At 35.8% G+C, this 15523-nt stretch overlaps 1 protein-coding gene across 2 annotated transcripts in view; it reads right to left on the reverse strand.

Moving 5' to 3' along the window:
* LOC125276500 (kinase non-catalytic C-lobe domain-containing protein 1) overlaps window positions 1–15523 on the reverse strand; it is a 52754-nt gene that overhangs the window by 3661 nt on the left and 33570 nt on the right. Inside the window, exons 17-30 of one of the 2 annotated variants that reach the window (XM_048204024.1) lie at window positions 14957–15309; window positions 13605–13637; window positions 11375–11468; window positions 11156–11253; window positions 9209–9402; window positions 9007–9117; window positions 7840–7987; window positions 7579–7761; window positions 7248–7463; window positions 5969–6051; window positions 4852–4990; window positions 4555–4677; window positions 4095–4154; window positions 1398–1555 (exon numbers count right to left, since the gene is read on the reverse strand). In XM_048204024.1, coding sequence (XP_048059981.1) covers window positions 1398–1555; window positions 4095–4154; window positions 4555–4677; window positions 4852–4990; window positions 5969–6051; window positions 7248–7463; window positions 7579–7761; window positions 7840–7987; window positions 9007–9117; window positions 9209–9402; window positions 11156–11253; window positions 11375–11468; window positions 13605–13637; window positions 14957–15309 — 1993 coding nt within the window. The remainder of the gene's footprint in view (window positions 1–1397; window positions 1556–4094; window positions 4155–4554; window positions 4678–4851; window positions 4991–5968; window positions 6052–7247; window positions 7464–7578; window positions 7762–7839; window positions 7988–9006; window positions 9118–9208; window positions 9403–11155; window positions 11254–11374; window positions 11469–13604; window positions 13638–14956; window positions 15310–15523) is intronic. The other variant, XM_048204027.1, reaches the window with a different exon arrangement.

Below are 15523 nucleotides of genomic sequence, written 5' to 3' on the forward strand. Positions count from 1 at the left end.
CCGAAGATCACGGGCATCCAGTATGGTTTTCCGGCCTTGACCCTTACGCACAGAGATTGTTCCAGATTCTCTGAATCTTTGGATGATATTATGCACTGTAGATGATGATAACGTCTGTGCCTTTGCAATTTTTCTCTGAGAAACTCCTTTCTGATATTGCTCCACTATTTTTGGCTGCAGCATTGGGGGAATTGGTGATCCTCTGCCCATCTTGACTTCTGAGAGACACTGCCACTCTGAGAGGCTCTTTTTATACCCAATCATGTTGCCAATTGACCTAATAAGTTGCAAATTGGTCCTCCAGCTGTTCCTTATCTGTACATTTAACTTTTCCGGCCTCTTATTGCTACCTGTCCCAACTTTTTTGGAATGTGTAGCTCTCATGAAATCCAAAATGAGCCAATATTTGGCATGACATTTCAAAATGTCTCACTTTCAACATTTGATATGTTATCTATATTCTATTGTGAATAAAATATAAGTTTATGAGATTTGTAAATTATTGCATTCCTTTTTTATTCACAATTTGTACAGTGTCCCAACTTTTTTGGAATCGGGTTTGTATTTTAATCTTCTTTTTACCCCTAAGAGAAGAACGAAAATGAACTTCGCTGTGAGTATATCGGGGCCTTTAAGAATCAACTCAATTCATAAATCATTGCAGTGAGTTTAAGTCCAGACAAAATAATTTTTTTCAGCAGAGCACATTTAAATGTGTGTATGCAAGTGACCTGATTCTGTGCGCCGTGAGCTACAGATGTACAACAACCAGCTGTGTGTCCACCTCCGAATCTGCCGACAAACACAGCCCTACGGGCACCTGGCATGGACTCATGTCCCCGGGCATAGCATTTCCAATCATACACCATCTGCTTCACAAACTCATAACACACACACATACACCTGGAGAGCAACATACCAGCATGCAGCATCACCAGCTGCGTCATTACCGCCACATCTGACTGTCCATGACCTTTGCCCTTAGCAGCTGTCTCACCTGCAGTGTATGTGTGCGTGAGCAGAAGCTGAGTTGTGTTGGTACTATAGTAAGGCGAATGCATAAAGTAAAATTTTCCCATGATTTACTCACCCTCAAGCCATCCTAGGTGTATATGACTATCTTCTTTCAGACGAATACAATCAGAATTAGCCTCAGAGCCACACCCACCTATTATGTCATCGCCATACAGACCAATGGCAGTTTGAAGGTGTTTACCAGCCTTCCAGAAAGTTCACTTTGGCAATTTGTTTCGAACTCTCAAAATGAACTTCGTTTTGGCCTGATTTTGATCGAAATGTCTATGCTAGAAGTATATCGGGGCCTTAAAAGAAGTTGCATCAAGTTGTGATGTCAGTTTGGACACAAGCGTCTGTAAATGTAAGTGCACTGATGAGACCTCAGTTTGGGCCACTTGTATGATCCGCTGGTCATGGTGAACGCGCCAATCTCCAGCTGCTGTATGTGCATGGCCAGGATGTGAGCGTCTGGGAGAGTCGGCCGTCCTCGACGCTTCTCTCCCTCCATCAGACACAGATTATCACTCTTCAGAAAGACCTGAAACAAGAGCCGAACTTATCATTAACAGTCCTCACTATTCTCAGAAATTTTAGGATTTATGGGACTTAGTTCTGTAGCTCAAAAAAGTACAGCATGGGGCTAGCAACACCAAAGTCATGGGTTTGATTCCCAGAGAATGCATGAGCTGATCAAACACAAATCTTGAATGCAATGCAAGTCACTTTGGATAAAAGCATCAGACAAGTTCATAAATGTATAATTTATTCCAAACAACATTAAAAATACAATTCACACAAACAATGGCTTCAATATACCTCTGTAATGATAAGTATGTTTCTGTTTTAAAATTAATTTAGCTAATATTTAGTAGGACATAAAGTAAATAATGTTTAGGTGGTGTAACTGTCTGGAGATTATAAGAAATAATAATTTAAAAAAAAGTCTCATCAAAAGGCAGATATTTTTTTTGGAAAAAATTAAATAGTTTAGCAACCTTGAAAAAAGGTAAAAACTGCGCTTCAAATACCCGGATGATGCACTTCATGCACTAAACTGTTGCAGCATTAATTATGTAGCAGAGGGGGAGGGGCATCAGACTCTAATGGTGAATGACAAAATAATATAGAATGTGCATAAGAACATAGTGCATAAGTGCATAATGCATAAGCACATAGTGCATAAGTAAATAAATACATAATTCATAAGTGCATAGTGCATAAGTGGATAGTGCATAAGCACATAGTGCATAAGTGGATAGAGCATAAGTAAATAAGTACATAATTCATAAGTGCATAGTGCATAAGTACATAATTCATAAGTGTATAGTGCATAAGTACATAATTCATAGTACATAACTGCATAGTGCATAACTACATAGTGTGTACAGCATCATTTGAAACGCAACTTATATGTCGAGGTCAGTGTGTGAGTATGATAAGCTCTTTTGTATGTGAGCATCTGTGAGTACATAGTGCATAAGTGCAGTGCATAAGCGCATAGTGCATAAGTACATAGTGAATAAGTGCAGTGCATAAGTACATAGTGCATAAGCGCATAGTGCATAAGTGCAGTACATAAGCGCATAGTGCATAAGTGCAGTGCATAAGTACATAGTGCATAAGCGCATAGTGCATAAGTGCATTGCATAAGTAAACAGTGCATAAGCGCATAGTGCATAAGTGCAGTGCATAAGCGCATAGTGCATAAGTGCAGTGTATAAGTACATAGTGCATAAGTGCATAGTGCATAAGTGCAGTGCATAAGTACATAGTGCATAAGCGCATAGTGCATAAGTGCATTGCATAAGTACACAGTGCATAAGCACATAGTGCATAAGTGCAGTGCATAAGCGCATAGTGCATAAGTGCAGTGCATAAGTACATAGTGCATAAGTGCATAATGCATAAGTGCAGTGCATAAGTGCATAATGCATAAGTGCATAGTGCATAAGTACATAGTGCATAAGTGCATAATGCATAAGTGCATAGTGCATAAGTGCAGTGCATAAGTACATAGTGCATAAGTGCATAGTGCATAGTGCATAAGTGCAGTTCATAAGTACATAGTGCATAAGTGCATAGTGCATAAGTGCAGTGCATAAGTACATAGTGCATAAGCGCATAGTGCATAAGTGCATTGCATAAGTACACAGTGCATAAGCACATAGTGCATAAGCGCATAGTGCATAAGTGCAGTGCATAAGTACATAGTGCATAAGTGCATAATGCATAAGTGCATAGTGCATAAGTGCATAGTGCATAAGTGCATAGTGCATAAGTGCAGTGCATAAGTACATAGTGCATAAGTGCAGTGCATAAGTACATAGTGCATAAGTGCAGTGCATAAGTACATAGTGCATAAGCGCATAGTGCATAAGTGCATTGCATAAGTACACATTGCATAAGCACATAGTGCATAAGTGCAGTGCATAAGCGCATAGTGCATAAGTGCAGTGCATAAGTACATAGTGCATAAGTGCATAATGCATAAGTGCAGTGCATAAGTACATAGTGCATAAGTGCATAATGCATAAGTGCAGTGCATAAGTGCATAGTGCATAAGTGCAGTGCATAAGTACATAGTGCATAAGTGCATAGTGCATAAGTGCAGTGCATAAGTACATAGTGCATAAGCGCATAGTGCATAAGTGCATTGCATAAGTACACATTGCATAAGCACATAGTGCATAAGTGCAGTGCATAAGCGCATAGTGCATAAGTGCAGTGCATAAGTACATAGTGCATAAGTGCATAATGCATAAGTGCAGTGCATAAGTACATAGTGCATAAGTGCATAATGCATAAGTGCAGTGCATAAGTGCATAGTGCATAAGTGCAGTGCATAAGTACATAGTGCATAAGAGCATAGTGCATAAGTGCAGTGCATAAGTGCATAGTGTATAAGTGCAGTACATAAGCACATAGTGCATAAGTACATAGTGCATAAGTACATAGTGCATAGTACATAACTGCATAGTGCATAACTACATAGTGTATACAGCATCATTTGAAACGCAACTTGTGTGTCGAGGTCAGTGTGTGAGTATGATAAGCTCTTCTGTATGTGAGCGTCTCACCTGCACAGCCCTGAGCTCCTCCAGAACCTCGCACACCTTCACCGACAGCTGCTTCCACGCCTGCCGTTCGACATACAAACCCAACAAAAGAAGGAGAAATGCTGTAAAACTAATTAAGATGGGAATAAGCATGGCTTATGAGATCCATTTATCATGCAATTTCATTTCACACCAAATATGATGAATACGGTTTTGTTTCTGCACAAAATGCTGAATGTATGTCGATTAGAACCCTTTCATGCTTTTAAATGGGCTGCAAAATAGAGTTAGTGTTTAATCAGTTTAAAGGAACATGCAATTAACATTTCAGCTGCTGGAGCTGGTAGATAAGATAAAGTAAAAATGCCAAATACAGTCGAGCTTATGAGGTTACGACTCTCTCAGTGCGGGATAATTTATCACTTAGAGGGAACTGTGGCACGATTCGGAAAAAGGGATTATGTGCGGTTTCGTTTCTTACCGGTAATTGCCTTACAATCACATTCTCCAGCCCCGACAAAATCTGCATGGCGGTGGCAAAGTTTCTTGTCTCGTAGCAGTACTTGCCAACAGCAAGAAACCGAGTAAGTAAAGCCGTCTGTGCCTGAAAATAAAACACAAATACAATGAAATATTCAAACACACCTGACATTATGAAAAGTTAGCTTTAGTTAATGATAATAACCCTGCTTTGAAAAACTATTCTGTTCTGAACATTCAGTTTTATTCATAAACATTTGCATGATTTGCAAATGTTCAATGAAATCTGAGGAATCACCTTGACCGAGTCACAGATGACTAGTTCAGCAGAAACCCAGTTGGTGACCCAGTCTGCGTATGTGATGAGTCTCTGCAGCGGCCCCTCGGGCCCCGACACGTCCCTCAGGAACAGACTGCTGCCCTCTAGAGACACACACCTGACCAACACAGAGGAGCATATAGTGGACTTCACTGGGGTTCAACGGGTTGAAGGTCCAAATGTCAGTTTCAGTGCAGCTTCAAAGAGCTCTACATGATCCCAGATGAGGAATAAGAGTCTTATCTAGAGAAACCATCAGTCATTTTCTAAGAAAAAAAAAAATTGTATACTTTTTAACCACAAATGCTCATCTTGACTGCTCTGAGATGTGCCACGCATTACGTAATCACGTTGGAAAGGTCACGCGTGACGTTGTACCTGTTGAACCCCAGTGACGTCCACAATAAGGAGAAAAATCCTGGAATGTTTTCCTAAAAAAAACCTTAAATTCTTTTCGACTGAAGAAAGAAAGACAAAAACATCTTGGATGACATGGGGGTGAGAAAATTATCAGGAAATTTTAATTCTGAAGTGAACTAATCCTTTAATAGACACGTCCAGAATATCATGTGTGGGGCTCCGTAAAACATTCTTAAATCAAGAAACATTTAAAAATTAAGTGACTTGTGCTTAAAACAAGAAAAATATCTGCCAATGGAGTCAGGAAAATAATCTTGTTTTGCCTTTGAATTAAGTTTATAGTTCTGACCCCATTGGCAGATATTTGTTCTTGTTTTAAACACAATTTTTATTTTAATAAATTTTACATTAAACAAGACTTAATATCTACAGTCATTTTGCTTCTCCAGTTAATGTATCTTGCTTTCAGAATGTTTAGATATTTGTACTGGAAAACAAGACAAAAACAGTGCAGTGAACATCAAGATTTTGGTTTTTCACAATTTATACCACCTTTTGTTATTATTACAGGTAATTTAAATAGTCATGCAGTGTGTTAAATGAAGTCAAATGAATTGTTAATGAAGAATCAGAAAAAAATGTGAGATAATACAAAAGGACACTGTGTTAATTATCCTTTTATGCACATTTCCAAAGATCTGATCTTTAGTTTCAAAAGTGCATAGTGGAAACTCACCTGGAAATGTTTCTGGAGTTTTCTGCCACCCCATGTGATCTCGAGTTCAGAAAGTGAACTGGATGACAGTCCTGAAAAATTTCCTACATAAATGACAGACAATGAGACATGAATACAAATGCTGAATCAAAACCGTTATTTGACATATAAGAGGGGACTCCGTCCTTTGACAAACTCTGTTTCAGATCCAGTATCAAGGTATGCATGAAAATAATACAATGATCATGTGTCTCCACCTAGAGGTGGAACAGGAAATAACAGTGTGAGAACAGAGCAGAAAAAAAGAAACCAGGAAAAATAGGGTGATCATGTCAAAAAACAAAAACAAAACAAACATGAAACAAGATGAAAATTAAAAAACTGAGGACATTCATATATTTTGATGTACACTACTAGTAAAATGTTTTGAATAATTAAGATTTTTAACTTAATAAAAGTCTCTTCTGCTCACCAAGGCTGCATTTATTTGATAAAAATAATAAAAATAAATAAAGTAAAAACAGTAAAATTGTGAAATATTATTACAATATAAATAGCTGTTTTTTATGTGAATAGATAGTAAACTGTAATTTATTTTTGCGATCAAAGCTTAATTTTCAGCATCATTACTTTTTGCTGCTTAATTATTATTTATGCTCAATTATTGATAATAATAAGAACCATTATTAATGTTGAAGATATTTTTTTCTGCTTAATATATTTGTGGAAACTGTGATACATTTAGTTCAGGATTTTTTAATGAACATAAAATTCAAAAGGACAGTATTTATATTTACATTTTTTGTAACATTATAAATGTCTTTACTGTCACTTTTGATCAATTTAATGTGTCCTTGCTGAATAAAACTATTAATTTATGATATTTTGTGATATGTGATATTTATGATAATTTATTAATATATTATATATATAAAATATTAAATATTCAAATTGTATGAATGGAGCAAAAATATGTGAAGCAGCGAACCAGCAAATCAGAAGGATTTCTGAAGGATCATGTGACACTGAAGACTGGAGTAATGATGCTGAAAATTCAGCTTTGATCACAGGAATAAATTACAGTTTACTATATATTCACATAGAAAACAACTATTTTAAATTGTAATAATATTTCACACTTTGTACTGTATTTTCAAATAAATACAGCCTTGGTGAGCAGAAGAGACTTCTTTCAAAAATATTAAAATATTGTAATTATTCCAAACTTTTGGTTTCCAGTAGTGTAAGCGTCCAAATACTTTTGCAGAGACACAGAGATGAACTGTGGTGTTTCCGGCACCTGCTCCAGTAAGGTGAGCTGCTGTGCGATGTGTAGCGGCGTGTGTTCAGTCTCACTGAAGGCAAGTCTCTCCTCCGATCTCAGACTCGTGTTGGACAGCTGACTCATCAGCGAGGCGTAACACGGCCGCGGGAGGGCCGCAGCGATGGAGAAGGATTTCTCTTTAGACGCGGCCGTCTGCGGCTCCACCACACGTGACACACGCCACTGGAAACTCTACACACATCGTGATCAAATCAAGAACACGATACACCGGCAGTCAGACGATGGATGGAAGCTGCAGACAAACATTTGTTTGATTTACAGTTTTAATCTTATCTATATCGTTCACCTTTCGAGCAGCATCTTCGATGGATGATTTCCGACATAAGGAGGGAGCTGACCGCATCTCCTCATCTTCTGGACTGCTGATGGAGGCGTCGCCGGCACATGACAGGCCGCAGACACGCCTCTTCCTGGGTGTGGCTTGGAGCATTACGAGCAAACTCTCTCCGCGACTGTCGACGGGTGATACCTGAAGACGCGTACTGCAGTTATCTCACACAGATACATAAACACATTCAAGTATTCCGTCTGAACTCGCAGTTAATACCTCAGAGGTCAGGAAAGATTCCAGTGTGTGGAGAAGGCAGGAGCCGGAGCTGAAGTCCACTGACTGTCCGTCTCCAATCCAGAAGTGTAATAAATCCAGAGTGCGCAGAAACACTTTTGTGCTGTCTGATGAGGGATCTTCACTCGCTCTGCAGTTTGACAATTAATGGAGAACATAATTACACTTCATTTAAATTAACTTCTTGGAGATGATTATTTAATTAGGATTAGACTGTGGATGATTGACTCTTTCTGTAAACCTTAATTATGTGGGCTTAAAATCTATCTATCTATCTATCTATCTATCTATCTATCTATCTATCTATCTATCTATCTATCTATCTATCTATCTATCGTCCGTCCATCCATCCATCATGTCTGTCTGTCTATCTATCTATCTATCTATCGTCCGTCCATCCATCCATCCATCATGTCTATCTATCTATCTATCTATCTATCTATCTATCGTCCGTCCATCCATCCATCCATCCATCATGTCTATCTATCTATCTATCTATCTATCTATCTATCTATCTATCTATCTATCTATCTATCTATCTATCTATCTATCTATCATCTATCTATCTATCTATCTATCGTCCATCCATCCATCCATCCATCATGTCTATCTATCTATCTATCTATCTATCTATCTATTGTCCGTCCATCCATCCATCCATCCATCCATCCATCCATCCACCATGTCTATCTATCTATCTATCTATCTATCTATCTATCTATCTATCTATCGTCCGTCCATCCATCCATCCATCATGTCTATCTATCTATCTATCTATCTATCTATCTATCTATCTATCTATCTATCTATCTATCTATTGTCCGTCCATCCATCCATCCATCCATCCATCCATCCATCCATCCATCCACCATGTCTATCTATCTATCTATCTATCTATCTATCTATCTATCTATCTATCTATCTATCTATCTATCTATCTATCTATCTATCCCTTCAGCCTTCAAACCTCTTTTAAAGCTCATGAACTATCATCATCAACATCAAACTATCAAAGTATTCAAACTAGGTGCCTGTATAACATGCAAACTAACCATGAAACTATATTTTTAGGTTAATATCCAAGCTTTTCTTGATCAGTTCCTATTCTAGTTTATTCTGTTACAGTGGTCATATTTATTTGAGTCATACCCCAGTGTGCTGTTATATTTGTCCATTAGAAACTGCAGAAGCTCCTCGGGGGTGCAAAAGTAACGATACGTGTAGAAAAACTGCTGAATAAATCCCTCAGAGTGAGCGTTCCTGTAAACGACAGGTGTGATGAGGGATAGGAGCAGAGTCATTTTAAAAATATTCATTTAATTCTTAGACATTCGTTAAGGGCTCACATTACCTGGCATACAGGTAAGCCATTAGACCTCTGGCAGTTGCGGCCACTAGTGGGCAGCCATTCCCCCTGCGCCGCTCACACAGGAAGTGCAGCACTGCAGGATCCTCAGAGTGCTGCAGCTCCAGAGGTGCAGCTCCACCCACAGCCAGAGAGGGCAGCAGAGAGAGCGCCAAACCCCACTGATCCACGGATAACACCTGCAACAGCAGTATCAGAGACTGTCTTATTATTGGGAGATAGCAGGGTCCGAGGCTCTACAACTGGAGAAAGCGTAACGGCCAACTTGGATCATGTGTGACTTGATAAGCAATCACATCACTGAATTCCTGTCAGAGTTTTGTGACAGTCAATCACTGTTTGCAGATACCATAGAAATTAATAAGAGGTGCTGAATCATGAATCATACCTGTTGCTAATTTGCCTGCGAATTCTCATATGAAACAGCATTTTTTACAGTGTAAACTCTAAAAATAGATCAATCCAAAATGAATGTTTAATGGTAAACATGTAGAAGATTAGCCTGGAGGCTTGCCTTAAGGAGACTTCGGTAATATCAAACACAAAATAATATAACACTCGTATTAAAATTGGTACAAATTACCACACATGGCCTCTAATGGCTTTTACAAAATGCTCGAGGCAACAATATGACAAAGACAACAACTTTCAATGAATAACGAATAATTCAATTACATTTATTTACTTTGCAAAAACTTTTTACTTCGTTTTCATTTTACAGTGTATTCAAGGCTTACATTTATCAGTACATTGGGAATCAAGTCCATAATCTTGGTGATTTTAGGAACTTCTAAATACTAGAATTACATTTTACTTTATAATTGTTAGTATTTATCTAGTAATACTAAAACTGTGAAGTAATATTTAATTGGATGAGCCAAATTCAAAGCTAGTGTAAAATAGATTTAAGTATTAAAATAATAGTTTATTGTAATTATTTTATCATTATTAATAGTATTATTATAATGATAATTTATAATAAATTAGATAGCAATTGATTTTTTTATAAACTAATAATAATAATAATAATAATAATAATACAAATAATAATAGTAATTATAATAGTATTATTAATAACAACAATAACAATAATAACCTATTATTATTACACCACGAATCTTTTAACATCATCATCATCATTATCATTAATATTATTAATAATACAAATAATATAAATAGTAACAACAACCTTGTATTATTATTATTAATAACAACAAAAACAATAATAACAGCCTATTATTAATATAATAATAACTACAACAATAAAAACAAGCTAAAATAATATAATAATAATAATAATAACATTAATATTTTATTATTTTCATAATTATCACCGTTATTATTAATAATACAACAAAACTAATAAGAAGCAAATAATAATAATAATCTGTTATTATTATCATCATCATAATCATTATCATTAATAATAATCATCACAAAAAATAATCATTTTAATTTTTAAAAACAATAAGCTAATATAATATAATAATAACATGTATTTTTATTATTATTATTATTATTATTATTATTAATAATATTATTATTAATAATAATAATCTATTATTATAAATAACATTAATATTTTACTACAAAAATAATAAGCTAATAATTATATGTTATTATTATTATCATCATGATCACTAACATTAATAATAATAGTAATTATAATAAATCACAAAAAAAAAATCATTTTATTTATTTATTTATTTATTTATTTTTACAATGGCTATTTGGCTTATCCAATCAGATTACTTCACAGTCAGATCTCTAGTTTTTAGTATTTTATTGATTCCCAGCGCTCTGATAAATGTAAACCTTGAATACACTAATCTGCGTCTTTGCCAAGTCAATAAATGTAAAAGCAGAATATTATTGCTCATAAATGTCTTTAAAACACAGCAGAGAAATGGAAGCGTGTGCACTGGCACGAACCTGGAGATATTTCTTCACAGTATGTAGAAACTCAACTTTATCTCTGAGCTCGTCAAACTGCAGCTTGACTTTAGACACCATCACCTTTGTGTCTGAACCTACAAAGACAGACAACCATCACACACACACGCACACACACAAACACACACGGTGACTGAGGAACATCTGTATTGCATAATTAATGGACAGGCGTCAGATTTTCTATTGCAGTTGAAGTACCTTTGTTTTTCCTCTCTTGCTGGATCAGCTTGTGGTAGAAAGTTCTGGTCTTTTTCAGATTTCTGCTCTCAATTATCAGCTGTTGGTGAAGCTCCTGTTTAAGAGCAAAGATAAAAAAATAATGGATCTCGATGCCCAAACTGAACCAGGAAACACCTACAACTAACCATGTAATGCTTTGACAATTTTCCTGATGGAACAAAACAGCTTTCCTGTCAATCTGGGTTTCGGCATCTGGTTTATTGCAGGTCTTTAAACTCTAACCAGTTTGAGTAGTTCAACTGATTAACCATCTATCTAGTCCAGCTTTTATCACATAATGGCTATAAATGACGGCTTATAGAAACCCTGTAAATCTGTCATAAGATGGTTTTAGCTGCATTATCCAGCAAGATGGACTTTTCAGAACTGGTGAGTCTCAAAGTCTAAGATAAACTGTATTGCTGCATCTGAATATTTCTAGTAGGAGAAAAACAGTATGTGAGCCTGAATTCACAGTTTTCATAAAACATCAGGTGAAAAGTACCTGAAAAGACCTACTACTTCTGCCAAGATTCTGAAGTGTGCATCTGATGGACACTTTACTATCCCATGAGGCCACGGGAGAGAGCATTAATGAATGGCAGTGAAGCGACGCAACTGACGCCGTAGGTCACATGATAATGACAACATGGCAGATGTAGTACGTCCGGATTACTTTCATAGTACACATTCATACTATATACAGTAGAACACACTTTTTATGGTTGTGAAGCAACACTCTGGGTTAATGCTGGGTTAAAAACAACACAAGTTGGGTTGAAAATGGACAAACTCAGCGGTTGGGTTAAATGTTTGATCAACCTGCTGGGTAGTTTTATTTAACCCAACTATTGTTTATAAAAATTACTATATGGCTGGTATAAAATGAACCCAAAATAGGTTGGAAATTAAAAATCAGACATAATTACTAGAGGCAACAATAATAATCAAAAGGTGAACATTTATTAATAAGCAATTAAATAAATATTTATTGTTTAATTATTATTCATTAAACTTATTAATAAATGTTCATTTATTAAACATACTAATAAATGTTAATTGTTCATTTTAAGCAAGAAATACAGCATTTTTAAACAATAGTTGAGTTAAATAAAACTACCCAGCAGGTTGGTCAAACATTCAACCCAACTGCTGGGTTTGTCCATTTTCAACCCAACTTGGGTTGTTTTTAACCCAGCATTTTGTAGAGTGAAGTTTCAAACCAAATGTATTGCCTACTATATAGTATATGATTTCAGACGCAGCATGTCTTTGTGTGATTCGACCCAATGTGTTGAAGAGGATGATGATGATTGGAGTGTAAACTACTGTTCAAACATTTGGGGTCGTATATTTTTGAAAGAAGTCTCTTCTGCTCACCAAGGCTGTGTTTATTTGATTAAAAATACACAAAAATTGTGAAATATTATTATAATTTAAAATAACATATTTTCTATGTGAATATATGTTAAAATGTAATTTATTCCTGTGATCAAAGCTGAATTTTCAGCATCATTACTCCAGTCTTCAGTGTCACAAGATCCTTCAGAAATCATTCTAATATGATGATTTGCTGCTCAAGAAACATTTCTGATTATTATCAATGTTGAAAACAGTCATGCTGCTTCAGATTTTTGTGGAAACCGTGATTCAAAAGAACAGCATTTATTTCACACATAAATCTTTTGTAATATTATAATTGTTTTTACTGTCACTTTAAATCAATTTAATGCATTCTTGCTTAATAAAGGTATTAATCTTCCGGACCCCAAACATTTGTGTGTTGAATCTCCTCCTGTGTGTCCAGTGTTTGTACTGCACTATGAACTCTCTGTATTTCTCACTATGGTAACAGAGATCGATGGTCGGCGCTTTGAAGTGGGAGGAGAGTAAGAGGAGTCCAACTGCACCTCCGTTCCTCCTGCGTCTAACCTCCGGTCATAAAACAGCCCTCCACCACCATCAAAGCAATCACACACACTGGCCATTTCTATTCTGATATAAATCATAACGCACACTCTCTTTGCTATTATTGTGTTAATATCTAACAACCTATTTTTGTGACAACTGCAACTGAATCAAATTATAATGCACATATGTCTTGTTCTGAATGTCTGATGCATGTGGCTCATTCAAAATATGAATGATGGAAGCTCTTTATCCACTAAAGCTCTTCCAATGAAAATGAAGATTGTTCAGGATACTGTACCTGGTGAAATTCTGGCTCTACGTAATGTAGGTCCTTTCAGTACAGTTAGCATTAAATAAACACCAGGAAATCAGCATTAGGACAAAAGACAGAGCAGACAACAAGGCAAAGACATGTCAAAATGGGGGGAATCTAAAGAAATAAATGGAAATAATATTGCAAAAAGAAAATTCTATTTTTTGGATAATTCTATTTTTTGGGCAGATTATAATGTTTTGCATTGTGACATTATTTTCATGAATTTCCTCCCAAAATTGTTTTAACATAATTATATATATATATATATATATATATATATATTAGAGGGTTATTATTGTTAAATAAAACTAAAACCACTGAAAAAAAACAAAACAAAAGAACTGACTTGAAATAAAAAGAAGAAATAAAATAATTAAAACTAAAACTAATAAATAAAAATTAATAAAAAATATATAGACATTTAAAAAAAAAAAAAAGTTTTGTTAAAAAAACACCAAAAATAAACAACAAAATTACACATTTTTTACTAAAAATAAAAGTGAAAATATTTTAAAATATTAACAAAAACTATAATATTTTATCAATGCTACTAAAATTACATGCGTCATTGTACAGCCCTTAATATTTTGCTAATTATAATTTTAAAAAATAGAACTGCAGTCTGTTTTACTGTAATAGTAAAATATACCGTGGGAATAAAACAAAATCACCTTTGAAAATAACAATTACAAAAAAAAAATGCTGGGTTAAAAACAACACAAGTTGGGTTGAAAATGGACAAACCCAGTTGTTTGGTTTAAAAGTTTGATCAACCTGCTGGGTAGTTTTATTCAACCCAACTATTGTTTAAAAATTACTGTATTGTTTGTTTAAAATGAACCCAAAATATGTTGGAAATTAAAAATCAGACACATAATTACTAGAGGCAACAATAATAATCAAAAGGTGGACATTTATTAATAAATGTTTATTGTTTAATTATTATTCATTAAACTTATTAATTAATGTTAATTTATTAGACATATTTTGGGTTCATTTTAAGCAGCAATACAGTCATTTTTAAAGAATAGCTGAGTTAAATAAAACTACCCAGCAGGTTGGGTCAAACATTTAACCCAACCGCTGGGTTAAAACAACCCATTGGCTGCGTTTGTCTATATTCAACCCAACTTGGGTTGTTTTTAACCCAGCATTTTTAGAGTGTACAAAAAACTTTAGGGTTTAAAGAACATGCCTCATTTTACCAAAAAAACCCCAAAGTTTTCTTATTTCCTTTAGATTGAAGAATATGACCCAGACTTGTCTTAATCGTACATGAACAGATTTGAAGCTTTCAGTTCAAATGCCTTCACACACTCATGAATGAAGCTCACCTGTGACTTGTCCTCTAGTGTGGGTGATTCACTGTGACGGCTGAGATTCTGAGCGTACTTCAGCACGTCCTGACCGAAGCAGTCGTCTCCATACAGAGCCAGAGCCCAGGAGGAGGTGCGCGGGGGCCGCTGAGGGTCACTGCAGACGGAGAGGGTCCGGTCAGAGATCAGAGACTCAGAATCATCCATGTCCACCTCGGAGCAGTCAGGAGTGAGTTGATCGCCCCCACTCTCCTCCAGATCGCTGCTGTGCCACAGGGCTTCAGCTCCACAAACACACTCAGCAGCGCCTCCTCCTGCAGCTGTGCTGCACTGCGCCTCCATCAGGACAGACGAGACGCGCTCAATCACCTCTAGAGTCACAGAGAGAGAGAGTGTGGAGTTAATCTAACAAAAGCTGATGTCCACATCGTATTTCGCCCAAAACAAACAATATACATACATTAAGTTATTTTTTTGCATTATGACTGTATTCAGGATCATTTTACACAATTCTTTCCAAAATTCATATCTATCTGTCTTTCTGTCTGTGTGTCTACACCGATCAGGCATAACATTATAAGCACC

This window comes from Megalobrama amblycephala, linkage group LG10 (assembly GCF_018812025.1).
Source record: "Megalobrama amblycephala isolate DHTTF-2021 linkage group LG10, ASM1881202v1, whole genome shotgun sequence".
Taxonomy (NCBI): domain Eukaryota; kingdom Metazoa; phylum Chordata; class Actinopteri; order Cypriniformes; family Xenocyprididae; genus Megalobrama; species Megalobrama amblycephala.